Source organism: Emydura macquarii, unplaced genomic scaffold (genome assembly GCF_026122565.2).
Source record: "Emydura macquarii macquarii isolate MOO-44397 ecotype Brisbane River unplaced genomic scaffold, CSIRO-AGI_Emac_v2 contig_3470, whole genome shotgun sequence".
Classification (NCBI taxonomy): domain Eukaryota; kingdom Metazoa; phylum Chordata; order Testudines; family Chelidae; genus Emydura; species Emydura macquarii.
In genome coordinates, this window is record NW_027133607.1 from 8,493,216 (window position 1) to 8,518,893 (window position 25,678).

The 25,678-nt window shown below is 42.5% G+C and overlaps 1 protein-coding gene across 3 annotated transcripts; it reads left to right on the forward strand.

Moving 5' to 3' along the window:
* The first annotated feature begins 23 nt into the window (after positions 1–23).
* On the forward strand, positions 24–25,678 carry TMEM209 (transmembrane protein 209). 3 transcript variants are annotated; one of them, XM_067534935.1, is made up of 15 exons: positions 24–342; positions 4,887–5,026; positions 5,145–5,203; positions 7,356–7,487; positions 9,681–9,919; positions 10,331–10,535; positions 11,242–11,417; positions 13,078–13,149; positions 14,326–14,422; positions 17,144–17,269; positions 17,833–17,930; positions 19,874–19,988; positions 20,086–20,183; positions 21,085–21,158; positions 23,486–25,678. In XM_067534935.1, exons 1-15 carry the CDS (start codon positions 319–321, stop codon positions 23,538–23,540), a joined length of 1,710 nt encoding a protein of 569 aa, XP_067391036.1. In that variant the 5' UTR covers positions 24–318; the 3' UTR covers positions 23,541–25,678. The 3 variants fall into 3 exon arrangements, with proteins under 3 accessions (XP_067391036.1, XP_067391037.1, XP_067391038.1); XM_067534936.1 differs by having other exon boundaries at positions 9,684–9,919; XM_067534937.1 differs by lacking the exon at positions 24–342 and adding an exon at positions 7,158–7,276 and having other exon boundaries at positions 4,950–5,026.

Genomic DNA, 25,678 nt, shown 5'->3' on the forward strand with positions numbered 1-25,678 from the left:
GCCTGGGGGAAGGCGGCCGGGATTCCTGGGGCAAGCCAGAGGCGGCGGGGCGGGTCTCGGCGTCGAGCTCCGTCCGGACCGGCGGGCGGCGGGGCGCGTTCAGGCTCCACCCCCGCGCCTCACACACGCTCCCGCCAAAACCGGGCCGCTGCGCGAGCGCACCGCCTCTCCGTCCCCACCATGGCAACAAGCACCGCCCCCTGCCCTGGGGGAGGGCTTCACTTCCGGCCCGCTGCGCGGCGTAACGTCCGCCGGCGCCGGGCGCAGGCGCACTAGGCCGATGTGGCTGGTGGACGGTTGAGGCGGGGACCCTGCCTGATGCCGGCTCCTCACGTGGGCGGGGTGAGTGTCGGGGCGGGGGGCTCCCGTTCTCCGTGGGGCTGGGCGGGCGCTTCCCCCCGCGCGGGGTGCGAGCCGCGCCCGCCTCCTCCGATGGGGAGCGGGCTGCAGGCGGCGGGACGGGGAGGCGGGTCCGGCTGAGAGGCCATGGCTGCCTCCGCCGCTGCTGCTCCGCGTTGCCTCAGGGGCTCTGGGTCGGCTCTGTGCCCCGCCCCACCCCCTTCCCGGGCAGCGCTGGGCGGGCCCAGCGTGCGGCCCCTCCCGTGCTTGGTGGTGGGGGAGGGGGAGGTACCGGCCCCTCCCCCCTCCGGCGAATGCGGGGCCACCCACGAGCCAGGGCGCGCGCCGGGCGCGGTTGGCGATGACGTCGCCGGTGCGGGGGCAGCCTCTCTGCCTTCCCCCCCCCCCAGTGACAGTGGGCTGATCCCTCAGCAGCGCCCCCTGGCAGCAGTGGTATGTCCCTCGCGCAGGGACCTCGCCTCTGTGCTGCCCTCTGGGTGCCAGAGGGGCTCAGCTGAGCTGAGCTGGTCTGCCCTTCCCAGGGGTGTCCTGCAGACTGGCAGCTCTGGGGAACCGGAAACACCGGATTACAATTATTTGGGTTACCCCAGAGAGTGCCTAGAGGAGCCCCAGTCATGGACCAGGGACCCCTTGTGTCAGGTGCTGTATAAACAGAACAAAATAAAACCGTCTTTGCCCCAAAGATAGTCTAAGGCCTGATCTACACCTAAAACTTAGGTTGACCTCGCTATAGCGTTCAGGGGTGTGAGAAATTCCCCTAAGAGATCTAAGTCAATTGGAGACGCTGCTAGGTTGAGAGAAAAGTTATTCCGTCGACCTAGCTATCATCTCTCACAGAGGTGGGTTTACTACAGGGATGGAAACACTCCATTTGTGGCTGTAGTAAGTGTCTGAGACAATACATAGAGAGAGCCCTGCAAATCTGTGGTTATCTGCAGACCATTTTTTTGTGGATCGTGGATCGGTTGAGGAGCTCAAAGGTGGGGTAGGTGTCTACAGCTCATAGCCTTTGAAGCTGCTTCCCTGCCTTCCAGATCCCGGGGTGGAGGCCAGCCACCAATCAGCTGCCCCAGCCAGCAGCCTTGGGGGAAGACAGTCCCCTGGAGCAGGGGCTGGGATGCGCCAGGCCAGGCCACCCCGCCACCTGCAGGGGATGACTTCACAATGGGGATGCCCCAGGGGGATTGGAGAGCAAGTACTAGAGCCCAGAACTGGGGGCAGAAGCAAGCAAGAGCTGGCCCTGGGACCACAGGAGGCTGAGAAGAGAGCCCTCCCTTAGCCCAGTCCCAGAGGCCCGCCAGTGGAAAGCCTGACTTCTGCTCCCCTCATCCCTCTCCTTCACTTTTCTCCTCAACCCCCTGGCTGTGGTGCCACTGGAGGAGATTGCCAAACAGCTGATTGGCAGCTGCAGAGTGGTGCTGATGTAGGTAGATGTAAAGCAGGGAGTGTGGATTGCTGATCAGATAGAGGTTGATGCTCGTGGCTGCGGATCCACATTTTTGTATCTGAGCAGGACTCTACACATAGCTACAGACGGGAGTACCAGGAAACAGTGGGGCTAGGGCAACACTCAAATGTTAAGTGTGTCACTCAGAGGTGTGAAAAATCCAGACCCCTGAGCAATGTAGGTAAGCAGACCTAACCCCCAGTATAGACAGTGTTAAGTCAACCTAGCTAGCACTTTTTAGGAAGGTGGATTAACTGTGGTGAGGGGAGAACCCCTCTCATTGCTGTCCTGGGTGGCTACACTGCGCTGCAGTTGTGCTGCTGTAGTGCTTCAGGTGTAGACTGATCCTGAGACAGAATTGATCAGTGTGATCGGCGGTGGCCTCGGCTTGCTAGCAACCTAACTGGTCAGGTGTTTTGTAGGCATTATGGCAAAGGAGAGTTTTAACCAGGGATTTGAAGGAGAACAATGAAGTGGCTTTGAGGATGTTTATGGGAAGTACCTTCCAAGCATTAGGGGCAGCATGAGAGAAAGTGTGAAGGTACTTGTCTGAAGCACCTTATAAGTGCCAGCTACTAAGTGTCACTTAATGTGACTTTGTCTTTTTTATTTATTACGCTTTAGAAAAGTCAGAGTGAATTAGGATTTCACCACCATATTCAAACCCTGACAAATTCAGTGGCCGGTGAAAGGGGGAGCCTGAGACTTGTTTTGGATCTGGGTGTGCCTTATACTTTAGTGTAATGGGCTACCTCTTCCCCATTATCTGGGTTGCAAGTGGATATAGTTTGGGAGTGAGAGGCTGGGGGAACAGTATTGAAACCAAGTGTTTCTGGATGCTGCTGTGTGGACAGATCTAGGGAAGGCAGGTGTGGCTGTGTTAGGTCTCTGGCTGCATTAAAAGTTTGTCTAAAAATCAATGTGGTCTTTCCTCATTCCTTTGAATAGTATACTGTTTTTGTGTTCAAGTATTTTACCATTAAGATGCAACTACTGTGATTCAGTGGAATGTAGTAACAGTTCAGTGAACACATTTGTGTATGTTTATATACTCTATCTCTGAATGGGAGCATAACAAATATTTAAGCCTGCGATTGTAGGAGGTAAGGTTAACTTTAGTGGAGGGTTATGGGTGTTAATGCTTGGTCACATTTTCACAGTATAGCATTGTTATCCTGCATAAACATAGTGAGCTATGGAGGAGGTATTTTAGTGCACTAAGATAACCTTAGGAGCTAGCTCTCAATCCAACAGCATATGTAGTGCCCATTCAAGTGAAAGGGAAGCTTCTGTACAAAAGGACTGCAAGATCTTGCAAGGTGTCTTGTCCCTATGGTCCCTCAGACTAGAAAAGATAAAAATCTTGCATATCACTTATTAAAGGACAGTAGCTTTCAAAAATATACTGAAAACTGCTTAATCCATGTGATGTTTCCCCCCAGGTTTTATCCCCCAAAACAACGGGGTAAAGTTTGGTGGGTTATTTTAAAGCATATCTGTGAAGTGAAAAATATAAACTTCCAGGAAATTGATAGTCTGGGCTTGATTCTGCTTTGTTACCCAATGCAAATTGGGACTAACTCTATTATAAAACTGGGGTGAGATCAGAATCTGGTCCTCTGTCCTATCTGGGTAGATTTTCCTTCCCCACACCCAAATGGCAAAAGTAGCTCAGCATTGGTTATGGTCTTAATGAGTAGAGCATAGTTTCTCAACTGTGAGACACAGGGAGCAGGTACGCGACAAAAAACCCAGTGAAGGGAGGCGGGTGGCAGCTGCCGACTTCTGGGGAAGCCGGGTGGCAGCTGCGCACTTCCCGCCCGGTCCCAGCTGGGAGGCAGGCAGCTGCCGCCGGCTTATGGGGGAGGCAGGTGGCAGCCACCAGCTTCCCACCTGGTCCCACCTCCTAACTGGGAGGTAGAGGGCAGCAGCCCCCGTCCTAGGAAGCTAGGCGGCAGCTGCCAGCTTCTTGGGATGCCACATGGCAGCCGCCAGCTTGAGTGGCAGCCACTGGCTTTTTGGGAAGCCAGGTGGCAGCCGCCCGTGTCCCACCCGGTCCCAGCTAGGCTCGCAGCTGGGTGGCTGCCACCTGTGCCCCGGCCCTTAGCCAAGAGACAGCCTCCCGCATCCTGGCTTGAAGATGGGCAGCAGCTGCCTGCCATCTGCCCACATCCCCAGGTCCCAGCCTGTGTGGAAGCCTCCGCCCCAGCTCGGATTGGGTGGTAGTCACCCACCTCCCAGGCTGACAGCCAGGCAGCAGCCACCTGCAACTTGCCCAGGTGGCAGCTCCCCTCCCCAGCTCAAAGCATTGTATCCAGAAAGCCAGGCAGAGAGCCCAGCGGCTTTCCCAGTCCTGGAGCCAGGCTCTACCCCCCCCAGATTTACTTGTCAATTTCACTGCTCTAGTTGAGCACTGAAATTGACAACTATGACAGCCCCAGATTTTACCAGTATAAAAATCTTAAGAGGGGCCCACACAATGTGATTTGCCCCAGGCCTGCACCTCCCCTAGGGACGGCCATGGGGAGCACTGCTATCCACTCTGGTGGGCCGCTGGTGTCTGCTCATACCCCACAAAGTTCCCACCTGTGTGAGGAGAATACCACCTGACCCCACCATCAGGCCATAGTGATTGGCTGGCATTGACCTTTGCTCCTATATGGAGGAAGGGGAGGAGGAAGGAGGGGAGAAAAAGCAGGGGATTTTGTGATCTGCCACAGCCACACAACATTGCAGAACTCAGAACTCTCCTGCTTTACCAGAAATACAGCTGTCCAGTGGTAAAGAGGAAAAAGATTGTATTTCTCAGAGTGGAAAATGGAGTGTTAGGGTACTTATTAAAAATTTCAGAAGTTAAGGGATACTTGCTACTTAAAAGGTTGAGAAACACTGGAGTAGAGGACATCCATTATAGAAGCTATGTGCAAAAAGTATTTTTGTTTATCTGTAACTAGAAGTGAACCCCCTACATTCAGTTTCCTAGGGACTGTCTTAACTTTTCTTTAGTCTGGTGCTGAGGGAGAGTGACACTATATAAATATCTCAGTTCTTGTCTTTCTCTGTGCTTTTCTCCTTACAGATGATGCAGGGGGAACAGAGTCCAGCTACTTCCCTCATTGACAGAACCATCAAGATGAGGAAAGAGACTGAAGCTAGGAAAGTGGTTTTGGCTTGGGGACTCCTTAATGTGTCAGTTGCAGGCATGATTTATACTGAAATGTAAGTTCCCTAACAATTTTAAAACTTAATCAATAAAAGGATGTCATTATGTGTTCCTAGATATTTCCATGTACTGTGGCTCAGAGAGATGCCATGTCCGTTTTTTTTTCTCTTTCAGGACTGGAAAACTGATATGCTCATATTATAACATTACATACTGGCCACTGTGGTATATTGGTAAGTGATTGTACTTGGTGGTGGTTTACTTATGTGAGGAAACAGCATCTTAATTCAATCCTTTTGTTTTCAGCCTTCCTGTCGGAATTTGAGATTTTTTTAACCTGTTTTTTGCTCATACAGAAATCTGACTTCACTTTCCATGTCCAGTTTGGATCTGTCTGGGTTTAATCTTCTGGGACAAACTTGCAGCCCAAAAGGCTTGTCTGGTACTTTAGATCAACTTACATGTGTGTTGAGGCTTTTAGAAATTAGAAGACAGAACTTTACTACTTAGATAGTGCCATAGGTGTGCTTTGCATTTCATGTAGTAGTTAGACAAAGCTCTTTTTTCAAGATGCTTACAATCTAAATGAGAGAGATGGAACTAACAAAGAATGAAAATAAAGAGTGGAAATAGACATGTAAGAGATCAGTGACAGAAAACTTCCAAAAAGACAGGATTTGAGGAGAGAGAGTTATAGGTTGTTCCGAACTTGGGGATATCATGAAAATGAAAGCATGTTGCTTCAGATTCCTTAAACTCAGAGTTGTTCTATCAACCATGTCCATGTTGATATGTAAATATAACACCATGTTAACTAAATATAAACTAAGCTAACTTGAGTATTGACTTCCAGCCCTGTAGGTATCACTTGTTTTTTCAAATGGTGGAGTAACGCTTCGTAACCTTTAGAAATGTCAGCTGGTCTAGATTACATTACTTTGCACTTATCAACACTGAATTTCACCTGCCATTTTGTCACCTAATCACCTGGTTTAATGAGATCCCTTTGTAACTCTATTCAGTTAGCTTTGGACTTAACTATCTTGAGTAGTTTTGTATTGTCTGCAAATTTTGCCACCTCACTGTTTGCCCGTTTTTCCAGACAATTATGAATATGTTGAACAGCACAGTTCCCAGTACTGATCCTTGGGGGATCCTGCTATTTACCTCTCTCCATTGTGAAAACTGACCATTTATTCTTACCCTTTATTTCCATCTTTTAACCCGTTACTGATCCATGAGAGAACCCCCTCTTATCCCATGACTGCTTATTTTGCTTAAGAGCAAATGGTGAGGGACCTTGTCAAAGGCTTTCTGAAAGTCCAAGGACGCTGTCCACTGGACCACCCTTATCCACATGCTTGTTGACACCCTCAAAGAATTCTAATAGATTGGGGAAGCATGATTTCCTTGTGTAAAAGCCGTGTTGATTCTTCCCTGCCATATCGTGTTCATCTGTGTATTTGATCATTTTGTTCTTTGCTATAGTTTTAACCAATTTCCCTGGCACAGAAGTTAGGTTTATTGGCCTGTAATTGCCAGGATCGCCTCTGGAACCTTTTAAAAAAAAAATCAGCGTTACATTAGCAACTCTCCAATTTTCTGGTACAGAGGCTGATTTAAGTGATAGGTTACATACCACAGTTAGTAGTTCTGCAATTTCATATTTGAGTTCTTTCAGAACTCTTGGGTGAATATCATGTGGTCTTGGTGTCTTAATTACTGGTTAATGTATCAGTTTGTGCCACAACATCCTCTACTGACACATCAATCTGGGGCAGTTCTTCAGATTTGTCACTTAACTAGAATGGCTTAGTTGTGGAGATCTCCTCCATATCCTCTGTAGTGAAGACTGATGCAAAGAAATCATTTAGCTTCTCTGCAACAGCCTTGTCTTCTTTGAGTGCTCCTTAAGCACCTCGGTCGGCCAGAGACCCCAGTGACTGTTTGGCAGGCTTCCAGCTTCTGATGTCCTTAAAAATAATTTGATGTTTAGTTTTTGTGAATAATGGGTGAATAATGCATCTTTCCAAAATGGTACAAAAATATGCAGTAACTTTTGCCATGAAAATGTTCATATCAGTAGAGTGGGAAAACAACCTGAGATGTTAGACAAGGTGGGGAGATAAATCAGGACCTGAAGAAGAGCTCTGTTTAAGCTCAAAAGCTTGTCTCTCTCTCCAACAGAAGTTGGTCCAATAAGAGATTACCTCACTCACCTTGTCTCTATAATATCCTGGGACCAACATGGCTACAGCAACACTGCATGCAACATAAGATGTTAACAGTTACTCATTTTGTAAATGGTGAGCAATTTCATTAAGAACTTTCTAAAATGTAAAGAACTAACTTGGTAAAATAATGGTTATATTTTTTTTGTTCTAGAGCTTGCACTTGCATCTTTGTTCAGTCTGAATGCCTTATTTGATTTCTGGAGGTATTTTAAATACACTGTGGCACCAACTAGCTTAGTTATGAGTCCTGGACAGCAGACCCTTCTTGGGCTTCAGAATGCATGTAAGTGTAACAACCATCTCTGGCAATATTCTTTAAAATGGTGTCTGTAAGGAAGTTTGTAAATGTTTAACCTTCAGAACAGACTCGGTTGTAGGTCTCAACCTGGCATGGGCCTCCAAACAAACATAAATATCTGGAAAGAGAAAAGAGATGCAGTCAATACCTTTTTAAAATGTAGGAGTGTTGATTCAGAAAGCATTTTGATTGACTTCACCTTACTGCTCCCTGCAGATGAGGTAACTAAGTGAAGTGGAATGAAAACTCAAAAGATTAAGAAGCTACTTCATTACCATGTACCAGTAATTTCATGGGGGAAAAGTATTTAGTGCTAAATTCCTCTTTAATTTAGCAGAGAAAGGCATAACAAGAACCTGTGGCTGGAAACTGAAGCCAGACAATTTCAACCTAGAAATAAGGCACATTTTTAACAGTGAGGGTGACTGACTTTTGGAACAAACTACTGAAAAAAGTGGTGGATTCTCAGTCTCTTGATGTCTTCAAATCAAGACTGAATGCCTTTTATGGAAGATATTCGTTAGTCAAACACAAGTTATTGGGGTCAATATAGGGGTAACTGGATTAAATTTTATGGCCTGTGTTAGAAGGTTGAACTAGATGATCAAGCAGATCCTTCTGACCTTAATCTATGAATCTGTATCACTGCTTCAACCTTCCAACATCTGTAAGTGAATACCTATATCTAAATTATTCATAATGTCTTTCATCTTTGACCTCTGATCTAGAGCAGCAGAGTTGGGGAGCCAGGGGAGTTAGCAAAAAATTACTTGATGGGAGATAATCAAGGAACAGGAGAAGAAGCAAAAAGGTCAAAGAACAGACAAAACAAAAAAGACAGGAGAAAAGTGTGGATGGTAGAGTATAGGAGACAAAAGCAATGAGAGAAGTTCTAACTCTATGGTGGATGGGCTGGGGCATAGTCTTCTATGTGTAAGGCTGGGGAGGAGACAGATAGAGTGTTTATGTTTAAATAAGATATAGTAATCTACCACTAGGTAAATATAGCCATGTTAGAGAGAAATATTAATGTAAAGTATAAAAATAACAAACTAAACATCAGTCCCTTCATAAAATATTTTGAGTTTCTAAACAAATCTCTAAGAAACAGAAGAACCTGACAAAGTAGGAGTAGCAAATGTGGAATGCCAGTACATTGGTCAAGTGTGGTAGCAATCTGACCTCTGATTGCAGAAAGATGCCATCAGATTGGAAGGACTTCATAGAAAAGCATTAATAAAGATCAGGGGCAAATAAAAGTATCAGTAAAGATTTTGGCCTATTGTGATTGATCTATCTGCAAAGATTAAAACAAGTATGTGTAACTTGGCTAAATCATGAAGGGAACATATCAGTCCATGAGCATGGAAGCTCTTTGGAGGTGGTGTGTAGAAGTAGAGTAATAAAACAAAGTTAAAAAGGGAAACGTCTAATAGTGAAATATTATTGTATATTGTAGAATACGTTCCCACAGAACATGACTGAAGCTCCATCACTGGAGAAATTTAAAATTAGATATGCCTATAATAGTGCTTTGTACAAAGTACTCTCTTATTGTTGTATCTAGGCACAGTACAAGGGTTTTAAAACAGTGGGGTCCATCCATAAGGAATAAACTCATAAAGAATAGGAAATGGTTCTGCACTGACCAATGGGAAGGACTGGATGTGACCTAATAGGTGTCTCATTATGTGTATTACTATTATTTGTGTATACTGATATGTTTGTAATAGTAAGTGCCTAGAGGTCCCAGCTGAAATAAGGGTCCTGTTGAGCTAGGCGGTATACAAACATATAGTAAGATAATCCCTGCTCTGAAGTAGTTACAGTCTAAATAGGTAAATAAAAGGTGGAAGAAAGGCAGTATTCTTATTCCCAGAGAGATGTAGTGACTCGCCCAAGGTCACACAAGGTGTATGTGGCAGGATTTAACCCAAGTCTGAGTGTCAGTGCAGTTCCTAAACCACAAGACCATCCTTTTACTCTGTCATAGCTCTAGTTTCTGTATTTGTGGCTTGGCTGCTGAATTTTATAGGTGTGAGATTTTTCAAATCTTTTTTTTTTTCCTGGTTTCTATAAGATTTTCCTAAGATAGTAAAGAAATAAAATAACATTTAATTAAGCAAAATGATCCAGTCTGCTACTTCTTCAGCCCTAATTCTGCTTTTCTTATTACAGCAGTACAAACAACTCCACCACGTGAGCTAGTGACAAAGAAAGTCCCTTCTTCAACACCTTCTCCTCCAATCCAGGGTCAGAGCGTGCTGAGTTACAGCCCATCCCGCTCACCTAGTGCCAGCCCAAAATTTGCTGCTGGCTACATGACTGGGTACAGCCCTCAGCTACAGTCTTTGTCAGGCAGCAGTGGTTCTTATAGCACTGCTGTGACCTACTCACCAAACAGCAACTACAGTAAGGTAATAGCCTTGACAGCCGTCAATGTAACAAGTTGGAATTTGCTTATTAGATGCTTGTGTTGTGCCCTACACTGCAGAACCTGATTTTCCACTAACTTGCACCTTGTGTATTTATTTACACCTTTTCCAAAGCAGATGTAAAATTCTACCTAACAGGAATTCGCCAATCTCTTACTGGTGGTAGCATTTTATTCATCTTGCAGGTGGTGCAGCCAAGAATTAAAATACACCAACCAGCAACTGAAACATAAAATACTAAAGCCAAAGTGGCATCTAGTCTAACAGTAACTAGCAATGCAATAACAAGTTGGATAAATGGGGATAAATAAATTAACTTTGTTTACAAGTTAAAACTAGTAAGTAGAATTCCAGCTTTACAAAATGACAAATCATTCACTCTATTCCCCACAGGTGTCCAACTTCAGTCCCTCCCCTGGTGGCTCACCATATCCCACCAGCATTGGGCCAGTGGAAAGCAGCGGGCTGAGGTCTCGGTACCGTTCTTCACCAACTGTATATAACTCCCCTATTGGCAAAGATGACTATATGACAGACCTAAAGTCACTAGACAGCTTCCTCCAAAGTGAAGAAGAGAAGCAGCATCGAGTTCAACTGGGTAAATAAGTAGCTCTGTTGGGTCTAAAAGATGTTGGATTTTTAAGTACATTTATAGGAAGGGGAAAGATGCAAAGGGCTCTACTGACTAGGTATTCCAGTTCTTCTGGTGTAAGCTAGACAGAGGTGCCAAACATTGAAATGGACTTAAGTTGTTTGCACGGTACCCACCTCTTAACAAATCCCTGTAGAAGGCACTGTCTGAAGACTGATGCAGAACTAGTTAATTCTTAGACTACTCAGTAAAAGTGAAATGTGAAGCAGAGCTCCATGACACCTACAGCCCTTTGCAGCACAGAAGCATTGGGAAGCTTTCTGGAGAAGAAAGCTTCGTTATAGATAGAAATGTACAGCTGTTGACACTGGACACACTCCATGGATGTCTATAAAAGGCAAACTGATTGGTTGTGTTTGGCCTACAGTAAAGGCCCAGGGCCTTCATCTTGACAGAGGTGTGGCATGTGGAGAAGGTATCTCAGATCAAGATGTCAAGTAATCTGCAGGTGCCCTGTGTCCTGAAAAGGCACTTTTTATTATTGAGATGAAGATGCCTAATAATATTTTACATAGACTGAGTTTGGCATTTAAGTTCATGGCAATTTGTGGATGTGTCCCTGACCTGTTGTCTGCTGGAACCTCCCACTTCTTAAAAATTATTTGGCAACCAACATGCAGTAATTATTTGTTTACTGAATGGATAATTTCAGGGAGTTCAGATTCCAGCTCTCCTTCCAGCAGTCCAACTTTTTGGAACTATAGCCGTTCAGTGGGAGACTATGCACAGATGCTGAGGAAGTTCCAGTACCAACTGGCCTGCAGGTCCCAAGCCCCATCAGCACACAAGGATGAAGCTGATCTGAGCTCTAAGCAAGCTGCAGAAGAGGTAAATAGAAAACTCAAGGGAATCAGAAGGGAAAAAGATACAGTTGTGAATTTTGGATGTGGATTTGGATGCAACTCCCATTCACATAACTGGAAAGAGGAGGGTGGGGGTAAATCCCATAGCACTGAATTGCCTTCATGTAATTTAGAAAAATACATTCTTACTGCAAATTGCTTACTACAAATTCCAAACTTCAATCTGAACTACTTCACTGGAAACTACATTATCTTCTTCAATAGAGGGCAATTATAAATTTGATTGGGGTAAAAAAGTGACTCCTGGCCAAACACTTCAGGATGTATCTGTTGTATGGAATTTTATAGTTTATTAATATTCATTTTGTGGATAGTGGTGGGAAATAGTAAACATTAAACCTTCTTCTGTCTTAACTAACTTCTCACATGCACCTTAACTACATAGTAATATATAACAACTCTAGATAAAATAGTTCAATCTGGAGTTCTAAAACTAGTAGTTTAACTGCATTGTTGGACTTGATGTTGAGAAACCTTCTCCTCTGCCATTTTATAATATAGATAAAAGTGTTTGTAACAGTACAAATTATGTGTATCCAGTACATTTCAAGCCACTGAATGTATACTGAAGATCCTCCATTGCATTTGTACGTGCTCAGTGGATTTTGTGAGATATGTGGAGAAGTGTACCTCACATCTGAGTTTAGTGTGGCCAAAAGGAGTAGCTCTTGACTGTCTTTTAATTAAATGTTATCCCCTTTTCTCTATCTTGCACATTGATTTAGTTCAGTGGTTCCCAACCCGTGGCTCGCGGGCCAAAAGTGGTCCACCGCTCTCCTCCCACTGGCTGCAGAAGGGAGCCGCTGCCCAAGGACCCGTGCAGAGTGCGTTGCCACAGAGCTACAGGACTGGTGCAGGTTCCTTGCTGCAGCCAAGGGGACGGAAGATCAGCGCTCCCCTCCCCCCTGGCTTTAGCTGCGAGCACGACAAAGTGCTCCCTCTGAGTCCCTAGATACTGGGGTCCCTTCTGGAGCCAGGAGGGGAGCTCAGTGCTCCCCTCCCCCGGCACCAGCAGAGAGCAAAGCGCACTGCCTGGGTCCCGAGTGCTGGGGTCTCTGTTGGAGCCAGAGGGAGGGGCGTACTGATGACTCATCCTCCTGGCTGCAGAAGGGAGCCACTGCCTAGGGACCTAGGTGGAGCGCACAGGGCTACAGGGTGTGTGCAGTTTGCCTGCTGCAGCCTTCTTGCTGAACTCTTTTCATCTGGCTGCAGGGGGTGGGGTAGCTGCTGGCAAAACTGGTGTTCCCTGAGGGTTGTAAAAATGATATCTGTGGCCCTTGAGCCAAAAAGGTTGGGAACCACTGATTTAGTTAGTGTAACTTTCCATTAACTTAAACCTTTTCTAGAAATCGTCCTAGCTTAGACCAGTTTTATCCTTTTAAAAAAAAAAAAAAGCTATGAGTACCAAAATAGTGCATTTGGACTTGGTGTGTTAAACTAACTGTTGTGTAGTCCTTGTGAAACATTCTGTGATATATGAACATTCTAAAACCTAGCTGGGGCTTATGATTGATGTGGCATAATTGGTATCAACAAGATGGCTTAGTCTCTAAAAACACATGGTGTTCAGCTAAGTTCCTATATCTTTGCAATAAGTCTCTTAAACTACTTATCTTTTTGCCTAGGTTTGGGTGAGGGTGATAATGAATCGACAACTACTCAATCATGTGGACTCATGGACAGCTAAGTTCAGAAATGTAACTCCTATAATTTCTCCTCAGAATCTAATGTTTCAGTGGCCTGTCCTTATTTCTGCAGAATTCAGAGCTAGAAAATACACGAGTATTTCATCATTTGCCACAGCCTTAATGGGACTGAACTAGATATCGTATAAACTTGATAAGGTTAATGCTGCCTTAATGATCTTTGATTCATAACAGAACTCTTGCTTTTTGATTTAATTGTATTAGACCGGAGTAAATGTAGCAGAATGGGGGGCCATATGCTATATGTGTACCCAAAGTTGTAGAAAGAACAACATAGTGTATTTGAGGATTAGCATATGCCTGGTAACTAGAGACTAACACACAACACACTCACAAAGGATGATATTAAGGTTGCACATTCAACCTTAGTTCATGCACTTGCTGACTTCCTGTGCTGTGACATCCTGTAAAGTTCACACCAATGAAAACGGGTAGACTTGTTTTTCCCTTTTCCACAACTCAAACTGCTGACTCTGATTTCCTCAAACATTTCAAAATAACTCACCTGAGCTGAACTGAAGCATGGAAAATCCCATCCCAAAGATTAAATTTTTCCAAAAGGTCTGAGCAGCTGAAAAGTTAGAATGAAAATCCTTATGTAACCTGACTTTTAAGAACTGTTATTTCTGCTGTAGCTAATGCAGACCTAACTGCACTTCAAGGCAAAAGTACTAGTTAATCAAATAAATCACTCCTTCACTACACTGCTTGTTGCAGGTCATGGCACCCACCAGGAGTGTTTGTTTTTTAGGCCATAATATCAGTGAAAAGATCAAGTGTTTGCAAATAATATATTTCCATCAGCACTTTTCTTCTTTAAAACAAACCGGAAATTAAGACGCAAGCATAAATGATCAGTTTATGGATGACTTCCTGCCCTTCATAACATTCCTCACCATCCAAAAAGTTTGTATTGTGATCTAGAAATATTGTCTAGGAATTTCTCATTGAACTTTTAAATAGTCATTCAAACCCTACTGTAACCTAATAGTCCTCTGACTTAATGACTTTGTATGTTTCTTCTGCTCCCTTAAATTTTTGTTGTTCACCTTTTTACTCTTCAGTCATAACAGTGATGTAGATGCTGATTAGGATATAGAAAAATTTCACACAGATTTCATGTTGCTTCTAATCTTTTTAATTGTCTGCCTTTCTCTCCTCTTCTAGTGGATTAATGAGACTATCTTAGTGCCACTCGTGCAAGAGATTGATTCTGTGAGCACTCAGCTGAGAAGAATGGGGTGTCCAGAGTTGCAGATTGGAGGTATGGAGATACCATAATAGATTTGGTTCAGTTCTCATTAGAACCTGTGCTCAGGATGAAAATTTCCAGGTAGAAAAGATTGAAGAGCCAAATGTATGATTTTTGCTGCTATGCAGAAATGGAGGGAATTAAGGTCTTGATGATGTGCATTTGGCATCTCTGTGGAAAAGCAAAAAACAAGTGCACTGTATAAAATAACTTGAAATGCACTATTTAAGCTGACAGTTCCTGTTATTTACACTGGCCATGCTGAGACTCTTCCATTGTGTATGGTAGAGATAGCTACGGTGGTTTCACTTTGTAGTATTGGACCTCTGTGGTGTGGCTGGCAGGGAGTTATGGGGTTATCTGAAGAATCTAGCGTAGTTATTTTACAGCTGTGAGTAGGCCAATCATAGCAGAAGTTCTGTCCTTCAACTACTCAAATAAACTTTCCATATTAATGTATATCCATTTATTCTGGCCACATACTTTCTATAGGGAATATAAAGTTAGTGCTCCCTAAAGCTGGCTTTGTATTCTACGGGGACTGTTAATGCTGCTTTAAACAGCATGTGCCTGTAATGCATGTATTCTGACGTATGGCATACTTCCAGCCATTCCCGGACAGGAAAAGGAAAACACAAATGTTTGAGTCTAATTCTGTCAGTACAATATTCCTTATCTATTTTCACAATTTATTTTGTGCTATTCCCCCAGTTTTTGTACTGATGACTTTTTGTATTGACAACATTTTAGAACAGGAATGGGCAAAGTACGGCCCATCTGAGCTTTTAATCAGGCCCTCCAGTCCAACTAGTGGTTGTGCCGCGGTAGCGGCCGCTTCCCCTCCCAGCCCCGCCTCTTCTTCCTCTGCCCCTCTCCCACCACGTGGGCCCAGTGGCGCCCTGGCCGGAGTGCCGGCCACTTCCTCCCTCCCGGCCTCGTCCCTTCCCCCCTCACCCTTCTCCCACCACCTGGGCCCAGTGGTGCCCTGACTGGAGCCACTCCCGGCCCCAAGCAGTGCCACATGGCGGCCATTCCCTCCACACAGCCCCACCCCTTCCTTCCCCCGCCCCTCTGTATGGCCTATCATACAATTTCTATATGCAAATGTGGCCCTCAGGCCAAAACGTTTGCCCACCCCTGTTTTAGAAGTTATGGGAAGGGGGGTCTGAGGTTTGACACTAGGGTCTTTCACATCTGGGACAACATGGGAGACGAATGAAGGTTTTGGAAGCATGAAGGGATTTGAAACTTTTGACACTGGAGAAGTGATACAACTGCTTTGTCGTTGTCCTTGTGGGTGGGAACAGAAGTGACTTAACATTCTTTAGGAGGCTTGAACATCAAGTTTTATACCCCCTGCTATCCTTTCCTGCAACCAGCCACCCAGCTGCCACTGCGTCTGACTAGGAATGTAAAAGCCTAAACGTTTAAATGGTAATCAGCTTTAAATGTCCCCGTGAGTGAGAGCTGCCCATCTACAGTTCTGCACATGCGGCAGGAGGGAGCTGCAGTTAGGCAGCTTTTGCTTGGCAGTGAAGAGCCAAGCCCAGCATGTATCTCTCTCCCTCCATCCCCCACTTTTAACCATTTAAATGTTCAATTTTTAGAACATTTAAACAGATTCTTAATTAAATGATTTTTTACATCCCTACATCTGACAGAAATTAAAATACTTTTCTTGGGTGGTGCAGCTAAAATGATTTGGCAGTGAAATAATTAGCAATATTGTCACTCATCCTTTTGTTAGGCCTCAGATTTAACACAACGTGGAAACAAATGAACTAGTTCATACCTTGCAAAGATATTATTTCAGGCTGTCTAGACTCAAGAAGAAAACACTATAGTACTGTGTCTGGTTCATTTTTGGAAGGGTGTTCTTTGCTGCAACCTTAAGAACTAGAAACAGGGTTTTTATGAGAGAGAGCTTGGATTATACAGCAACTTCCACAGCTGCAGAATTGTAGAAAACACAGGGACCTTGTTACAGCTGCATCGCTGAGGAGACTATGTTCATTCCAGTTGAGTTTCCTGAGGCAAATCCCTTAATAATAAGACAATAACATGGTGTTTGATGTCTAACTGTTAGAGGCTGTTGCAACTGCTAACCTGGATTCTGTCTTCATTTAAACTGGTGTTTAATCTGAAGTGACTCCACTTATTTGCATTGTTACTTCAAACTTACACCAGTTTAACTGAGAGCAGAATTTGGCCTGCTATTTTGTAGGCTACTTAAGCTTTAATCTCTCCTTAAAACCCACTTCTGCTGTGATACCTATGAGAAATTAGGCAACTAATAATGGTAGATGGAGAGGCAGTCAGGAATCTGTTCTATGCTTAGTCAAATGCAACACTAGAAAGTTTGTTGTACCCCCTTTTTCCACCATTATAAGTTTCTTTTTTCTCATAAGATGCAAGCTCTTCAGGACAGGGTGTGTGTGTTGTGTGTTGTATGCTGTGTTGATGTAAATAACAGACCCAATCTTGCTCTCGGTGAAGTATATTTAGGAGTAAACTACTTCTCTAGGATCAGAATTTGGTATTTGGCAACATCAATATTGATATAGAGTGCTAACTACTCCTAGGACCCAGCTTCTCAGTGCAACAGACAAGCAAGCTGAACAGAATGTGTCAGCTCTTTGTAATAGTCTGTGGTTGAACTCCTAAGTAAGGGAGGATGTTCAGTGTTCTGCTATGGCCATAGATCATATGTGCTGGTGCTCTTTTGTATTGCAGAAGCCAGTATTAGCAGTCTGAAACAAGCAGCGCTTGTTAAAGCTCCACTCATCCCGACATTGAATACTATAGTGCAGTACCTGGACCTTACACCAAACCAGGAATATTTGGTTGAAAGGATCAAAGGTAAATGGTCATCATGCACACTTAAAAATGTGCTTCATTACAATTCTCCTATGTCAAGTGTTAGTGATATCGAACATTGTCAACAAGACCTTTGAACTTGGATCTCAGCGGGTATGAAGGAGGGGCTGTTTTTCAAGTAGTGGAAATACACAGGTATTTGTAATTTTCTACTCTTGTTTAAAGTGACTTAATGATTTGGGATCTTAATGTAATTTTCAATACTCTTAAAACAAAAGTTTTGTCACTCATTAACCTTTTTAATGAGTGTTCTGGACACTTACTATTGAATTTAATCAATCTCTTAATACTTTATCCCTCCCTGATTTAATTCCAAATAAAATTTGGAAAGTAAAAAAATAAAAAAAGTTTTAGAATTCTTTTAAAAACACTTATGGTGTTTTTAAAATTTTGCTTCCCAAGTGTGTGTGTGTTGCATGCATTTCTCATGTAAACAGCAATATAAGTATGCATGGTGTCTGAAATAGACATAACAGATTGCCTTCTTTCACTTCCATTTCCAACCTTGCCCCAAAATAACTTTGTATAAACTCTGTTGCCTTTAGAGCTTTCTCAGGGAGGATGCATGAGCTCATTCCGATGGAACAGAGGAGGCGATTTCAAGGGCCGTAAATGGGATACTGACTTGCCCACTGATTCTGCTGTAAGTTTGCACAGTTTAGCTTGATGTGACTTAAAATGCATTATTTTTCTGAGCTAGTAGTAGGGATATGATGTAGAGATACAGCTTGTGAATTTCTTGAGAAACATGAGCCAAATCCTGCACCACACATTTACCCAAATAATCCCATTGCACTCAGTGAGAATTACTTGGCAGAATTATGCAAACCAGATCTAGCACCATATAGATCACAAAAATAATGTTCTTGCATATTTTAATCTTGCATCACTCTTACTTAGATATAATTGAAATGCCTGTTGAATAGCTGTGATAGGTGTAACCTGACTTGCTCTGACCTTGATACTGCAGTTAGTTTTTCTGTATTCAGACACACTTAAGTAAAACCCACTGCATTCAAATGAATCTTCTGTAAAATAATTTCTGATACAGGAACAAATTATTAAATGACTTCACCTTGATTAAATGTCTAATTTCAGTCCTCTAAAGCAGATGGCAAAGTAAACAGACATGAAAGAATAATACACATGGATTGAGTGGCCTTGTGCCCATTTAATTGAATATGGTTTGCGATAAAATCCTAAATGACTAGTTTAAAGAAGGAGTAAATCATCTAGTTAGAGAGAGACTCCCAACGTGGCTTAGCCTGGCAATCTGAAAGGCCAGAGGATAAGCATTTCTCAGAAGAAACAGTGACATGTACTTGAAAATAGTGAATTAAAATATTACTGGACTCATCAGAAAACTGACACAACATAAATACAAAGAATAATGAGACACAGCTGAGTGACACAATTCTGCAGATTTGTTTTTCTTGCTATCTCTGCAAGAAAAGATGGCTGAAGTCCTGCCTTGAGCCAAGTGGGAATCTACTAGTTTTTACGGGAAAGCACTCATCATCATTAGATCAGACATCACATCCTGGAATTCAGCCTTTTTTTTCCCTCTCACAATCAACCAGAAGAGATGCCATTGGAGACTATATTGAATATCTAAATACTCATAAAAGACTAGTTTTGACAAATCATCCTAAACTTCTGTAAACCCCTGAATGAGTTACTAGTCCATTTCCACATACATTTAATATATTTTAATATTAAAACTGCAAACTTAAAGACAAAAGTCAACAAATGCAAAATTGCTGTATACGCAATATGAATAATTCCAGAGGGGTAGCCGTGTTAGTCTGTAGACAGCAAAAGCAATGAGAGTTCTGTGGCACTTTAAAGACTAACAAATATTAAATTTGTTAGTCTTTAAAGTGCCACAGAACTCTCAATATGAATAATGTTACTGTAAGAACTTTAACACTAAGTATACATTTAACATAGACATCCAGTAGGTACAGTTTTGTTTTATCTGCTTGCCCCTCTTTACTGGTTCTAGCACTCTTCCCTGTATATAGGGCATACTTATTCAGACTGACAGAGGTAGGCTTAAGTTTTACAAAAACCTCACTGTGTGAGTGTACAGTTTGCCAAACCATAGTTGGTTTGATTGTTGTCAATCTAAACCAAACTCTCAAAGTTGATGGGGGGAGAGGGGAAAGGTTAAAATAAATATTCCAGTTAGGTCCCATATTTGCTACTAAATTCTGCAACTTTGCTTTGAGGTGCAGGAATAAAAACACTGTACATCTGAGCCTCGGTGCAGCCACTGACATACAGCCATCTCTGGGAGAGAATGAATATGCCACATGATGGCTGACTTTTTTTGTTCAGTTGACAGATGAGTCTTGACTTGTCCCATCTTACATAAATATTTTAGCCGGTATCAAGCGTTGGGCCCCTGAGAAGGATGGTTAAAGTACTCCACTGCTTTGTCCCTTTTTAAACTGCAATAGGGTCCCTGTCTCTTGGATTCCATAACGAGTATCTCAGACTGTTGAAGATGAACTGCTTTATTGTAGCAGTTGGTTCTACGATCTCTCTAATGGGCACTAAATTCTGATTTAATTTTTTCTTCAGATCATTATGCATGTGTTCTGCACTTACCTCGACTCCAGGCTGCCTCCTCACCCAAAATATCCGGATGGCAAAACATTTACCTCGCAGCACTTCATTCAAACACCAGATAAGCCAGGTATTGGCATCCTTGCCTTTTGTTTGGCTGGGATTGACTGCTTGGATCATGTTAACCACCTTCAGGTCCATTTTATCTCTTAAATTCTCATTCATAGATGTTTCAAATGAGAATGTGTTTTGCATCCACCAGAGCACCATCAACCCTCCCCACTATGAGCTTATCTACCAGTGCCAAGTCTACAACCTACCCAAGGTATGAACACGGTGTTTTTCTTCTGATACCTCATATTCTGAAAACTAGCTGATGGTGATTGGTTATCTTTTTTGGACAGTCAGGCTTATTGACAGGGGAATTGTCTTTGAATATAGCAGAGTTCAGTGCAGTGTACAAGGCAAAATGTTACCTGGATCTGTTGATAGTCCTGGGCATATAAATTGCTACTAAATAACACCATTACCATAAAGTGATTCAGTAAAGTACCTAAGGCAGTACCTTCCCCTTGTTGCATATTCTTTTGATAACTTATTGTTTTAAAATTACATTGACCTCAGTGGTCTGTATTCATTCTTCAGTGCCAGCAGATCACCTACATGTCACCAGCAAAGGTCTGTATTGGAAAACTTTCCATTCCCAGAACCAAAACGTTAAATTGATGCTGTACTAAAAAGGCATAAACGTTATTGGATCCCTGGTCAAAACTTGAGCCCTAGTTTCAAAAATGATCTGCAATTCCTCTAGTCCTTAAGAGTGAAAGGTCATAATCTAGCCTAACAAATTTTATCTCTTTTTGCATTTACCCAGCTGGAAGATGTAAGCAGTATCCCAAAATTAGTTAATGTCCTGAAGGTTCATTATGGTGAAGAAGCCCATAATATTATTCCTTTGGTAATGGTTTTCCCTTCTGTAGCAGCTTCTCATTTCAAAACTTCGCAGGCCAGTATACAAACTCCATAATGACAACTTGCCAGTGAAGTGCAGCCACCTCTGGTGTGGAATGTGATAGCTGTTTAACAGTGTAAAGCATTATTACGCAACAGCTTAGGACAGAAAGTGAAGGATATTTTCTTTTAAATAAGAAATTTGTGCAAAGCTTACTGACTGAATATTTTCTGTATTACTTAATCTTCACCCTCTTCTCTTCCCGTGAGTTCAGGGCAGAAACAACATGTTCCATACCTTGCTTATGTTCCTGTGCATCATAAAGACAAAAGAATCTGGGATGCTCGGGTAGGTATAGAGTGCTATGAATCCTTGCACTTAATACAGGCGAAGAACAATAACATTCCCGGTTCTAATTAAGCAGTCTAGCTGCATGTAGACTGATCGTAAGTTCCTGTAGAAGTACTCTGTATTCTTCACTGTATGGCAATTTCTTTCTGATCTGCAAACATCCTATTTCTTTCACTCTTAGCCAACATTCTCTTTTGGCTGCCTCTTACAGTCTTATGATAAATAACTTAAAATTTGCAACTTCTATTTCTAAAAGAAATACAGAATATTATTCTTTCTCCTCAAGCACAGGACAGAGAGGTAATGGCCCTTCTCTCCGTTAGAACTAGGATATAAAGCTACCTTAAAAAAACCTGACTTCATTTTTCCAGTGACAGCTACTGCCATGGGGAAATTCAGGCTCCACAGTTCCTAAAAACTAATTCAGGGCAGAAAGTGAGGACTGAGAATTAAATGCACAAAAAAAAAAAACTATGGGGAACCATACACACTAATGTCCTACAGAAATCTGGGATAGGAGCTGTGATGTTGGCCTCCAGGGGAGCCATGTTGAGATACTTTAAACAGGGAAGCTACAAAGAATGGGGCAGGCAAAGCCCTAAATACTGGTGGTTTTTCTTCCATAAGATATACCAAGCCAGCAGCAAACAGGTTCTGATGACCTCACTGGTCATTCAGTAGGCAAAACACAGTTCCCTTAAAACTATCCAGCCCTTTGGCTAGCACCCAGAGAGCCAAGTCAAATATGATGGGGATTACTGAAAATCTTTATTTCATGTAAAAAAGTTCTACCAATCCCAAAGGATCGGACACATTACCAAACAGGTCAATGAACAGTTCAGATCTTACCCCAATACATTCTTAAAGCCAATGCTTATTAACTAAACTAATATTTATTTAAAAAAAGGAAAGAGAGTAATGGTTAAAAGGTCGATATACATACACAGATGAAAATAAACCTCTTAGGTCAGTTTCAAAGCAGAAATGATAACTGAGTTGCAAAGTTCTTAAATTGCAAAGTCTCTGAAATTACCCAAACAGTTTGGGGGTTATCAATCCTTGTTTAGAGCTTCTTCATTAGAAATCCAGTCCAGAGAAATGAAGGCTAAATAGTCCATGTGCAGAGTTTGTTCAAATTCTCCCATGAGAATTAGCAGGGTGATTCCAGGCTGTTCGGTGAGATCTCAGTCTTGCAATCCAAACCTTCCCTGACAAGCTTGGACAGATTTGAGATAAAAAGTATCAGTCCACTAGAGTCTTTTATGGATCCATGCAGGCTGACCGATACCTTGACGGCAGGTAGGTACTTCCTTGAACAATTAATAGATTACTTGAGGCTCTGGAGTATCATCTCCCATGTCCTGAACACACCTGAGTACATTAACACAAGGTAATTGGCCATTTACAACCATTCACGGGTATCTACTACTTAAACTTAAAGAGAAATAAAAACAATAGTATTGGTACATTCAAGTTCCATTTAAATGTTCATATGTTCCTTAATGTTCTTAATCACTAGAACACTGATAGACAGGAAGCAGTTTATTTACATTGCTGACCTCTAACAACATATATGTAAACAACATCAAGTAACTACCAACAATACACTTGCATATCAAAGCTCTCGTCTACTTATAAGGAATAACCCTCACTACCATTGTATTTTCCTATAATATATCTGTAAAGGTCAGATTTGGGCCATGCGATTTGCAAAGTTGCTCAGTTTTTTCTTGCTCAGTGTCACAGGAACACTTACATTATGGGAGTTCTGAAGAGTATCAAATTGATTAAGCAAGGAAAATCAGCACACTAAAGTGAAATGCAAGATTTGTTTTTAAAAACTCCTTATACTCATGTAAGCCTTTGGGTGCATAAAAAGATGAGTTGAATTTTTTTTCTGGCTGAAAATCTTGTGGAGCACAAACCGTGGAATATTGGCCTCTTCTTAGTACGTGACTGTGACTAGACTCTGGCCTGAAATCCACTGTCATTTAGAAATAGAGTATAATTAGATGTCATCAGTAGCCACTAATGTTTGCTTTTGGAGCAGCATAAGGAATTTTGAATGTGCATATAGGGCAACTGCCTACATTGATGTAAAAGTGAAGTCCCGACTTCTCCATTTAATTCCTGTTGGGTTGTATGTACCCTGTTCATAATAAAGCACAACTCCTAAATAGAAGGAACTTTTGGCAGGAATTGAAAGAACTGCTGGAATCAAGAGCTTGCAACCTGTCCTGGCAATTTTTCTTTATAACAATTTTTTGCTTTAAATGTAGGTGTGGGGTTACTTTTATTTTATTATTATGACTTTGTCTTTGCAGGCGAGTAAATCTTGGCTTATCAGGAGTGAATGTTCTGTGGATCTTTGGAGACTAATGCATAATTGTTCACTGCAGATGGCCTCCACCTTAACGTAGTGAGAAACAATTGTGCATCTCTGAGGAGATAACTGAGCAACTTATTACACTTGTTGCCTTGAACATAGACCTACAACGATGTACTAGTGTGCCTTGTGGACAGATGACACATTTACATTCAATACACTGTTCTCGTGAGAACATGCTACCAGCACTGATTACTCTTACCAGCTCTTTTTCTACAAAGGACATCTCTTTACAACTTCCTACCTTCACAAAACCTCCTTTAAAAGCCTTCACCATTCTTCTGGCAGAGTTGCCCTTCAGAGGCCATCACTGCTGATATTTGAATTAGAAGCAACTCAACTCTACCCCTGCCACCTTGGGGAATGAATCGTGAGCCAGTTTCATATGCAGGGCAGGGTAGAATACTACAGTGCAACTTGGACTGCCCTACTGAGGTTGTACACTGCTGCTTGGAGCTTCTTAAGTGTTGCCAATTGAAAAATCAATCACTACAAGTGTGGCCATGTACAAGATCCACAAAAGCTAGGAAATGCCACATAACCAGGAATCTGTTAGGCTTATGTTCAGAGATGCTCTGCTAATTACCTCTTTCGAAAAGGCTTGTGGCTAACCACCAGTGGAGTACCAGTGTCGTGGGATTTTGTGGCATTACCATACTTTTAGAGTGACTGCACTGTAGGTGTAAATGAAAGAAAACTTCAGACTACACGCACCAGTTAGATTATATTCTTATGGATCTTTTTTAAACAAAACCCAATACCTGCACACTTGAGTGCGTTTGGGGCAACAAAACATTGCTGAAGTCTTGGCTGCAATTGAAATGTTGCTCTAACTTCATTTATTTTTAACTTTTTAAAAAAAAAAAACTCGCATTGATATTTCTGGTACTAACCCCCTATTTTCGAGGGTGTCTGAGCAGTAAACATTTACTCTAGAATGGAACGTAGCTTCAGTATCTCTGCATAAGAACAAAATTTTTACACTTAAATCAGGACATCCTAGGAGCCCAGAGGGACATCTTCACCCATCCCCACATAGCCCCACGTTGCTCTGAGTTTCCTTATAGCCATAGACAAACAGATGCAACTTGACCAGAGTTAGTCATTGGAGGGACTTGTGGCCCTGCTGTTTTTCCCTCCCTGGGGCTGACAGTGGTGCCCCAGAAGCAAGAATCAAACTCGTGACTTGAACTCCTATCCCATAAGTGTGGCCTATCACTTCAGACTCTCCAGCCAGCCAGCACTTTTTTTTGTGGGAAAAGATCTGTTCTGCTCTACTACAAGTATGGACAATGATTGGGTGTCCTTGGATAACCCAGCATGGTTTTTTTACAGTTATGTAAGCAATTGCTCTGTAACATGGACTACTTGCTCTTTGGGAAAATTGAACAAAATGTATGCCAAGGTTTTTTCCTATAGGGATAAAGGATCCATTGCAAATCCTGGTAAACCAGGGAATTTTAAAAATATGTACTATAGGTTCTTAACTTTGTTTTAAATATTGTGGAGATAATTTCAGAAGCCCTCTGGTAAGGTTAATGGTAAGGGTTCTCCTGTTTCTCTGTCTCTTGTCATAAGGTGTGGCGTTAAGGCAGGGGTGCTAACTTAGTTTTACCCTTTCAACCCACAAAGACCAGAAGATGCAGATCTTAAAGGTCACTGTGTTTAAACTGCCAAAGATGATGCTCTGTGGAACCCTGCTAAAAGTATTCATCCAGGATTCAACAAATGAGCTGGCTGGTTAGACTTGTGAAAAGTACACAAGATTTGTATTAGTTTTACAATGACTACACTCTTGTACTGTTTTCAGTTTTTTACTGAACTGTGGATTGCCTGTTTAGAGAAGATCTGGTGGGGAGGGGTTAGGAAATATGTCATATGCACAGCACATTTATTATTCGTTATCTCATGTGGACTGTTGGTTTTTTTTAATGCATGAGCCTAACTTATTGCCATTGTCTGTCAGAACTGCTTCTTATTCAATCTACAACTTCCCCAAGGGGGCATGGAGTTTTCCTGGAGATCAGACTGTTAACAATGGTTAATTGGTGCCTGTATTAAATGGGTTCATTTTGTTAAATGTGTGTGTGTGGTTTTGTGCAATAATAAATGGCATATTTTGTCTCCTAAA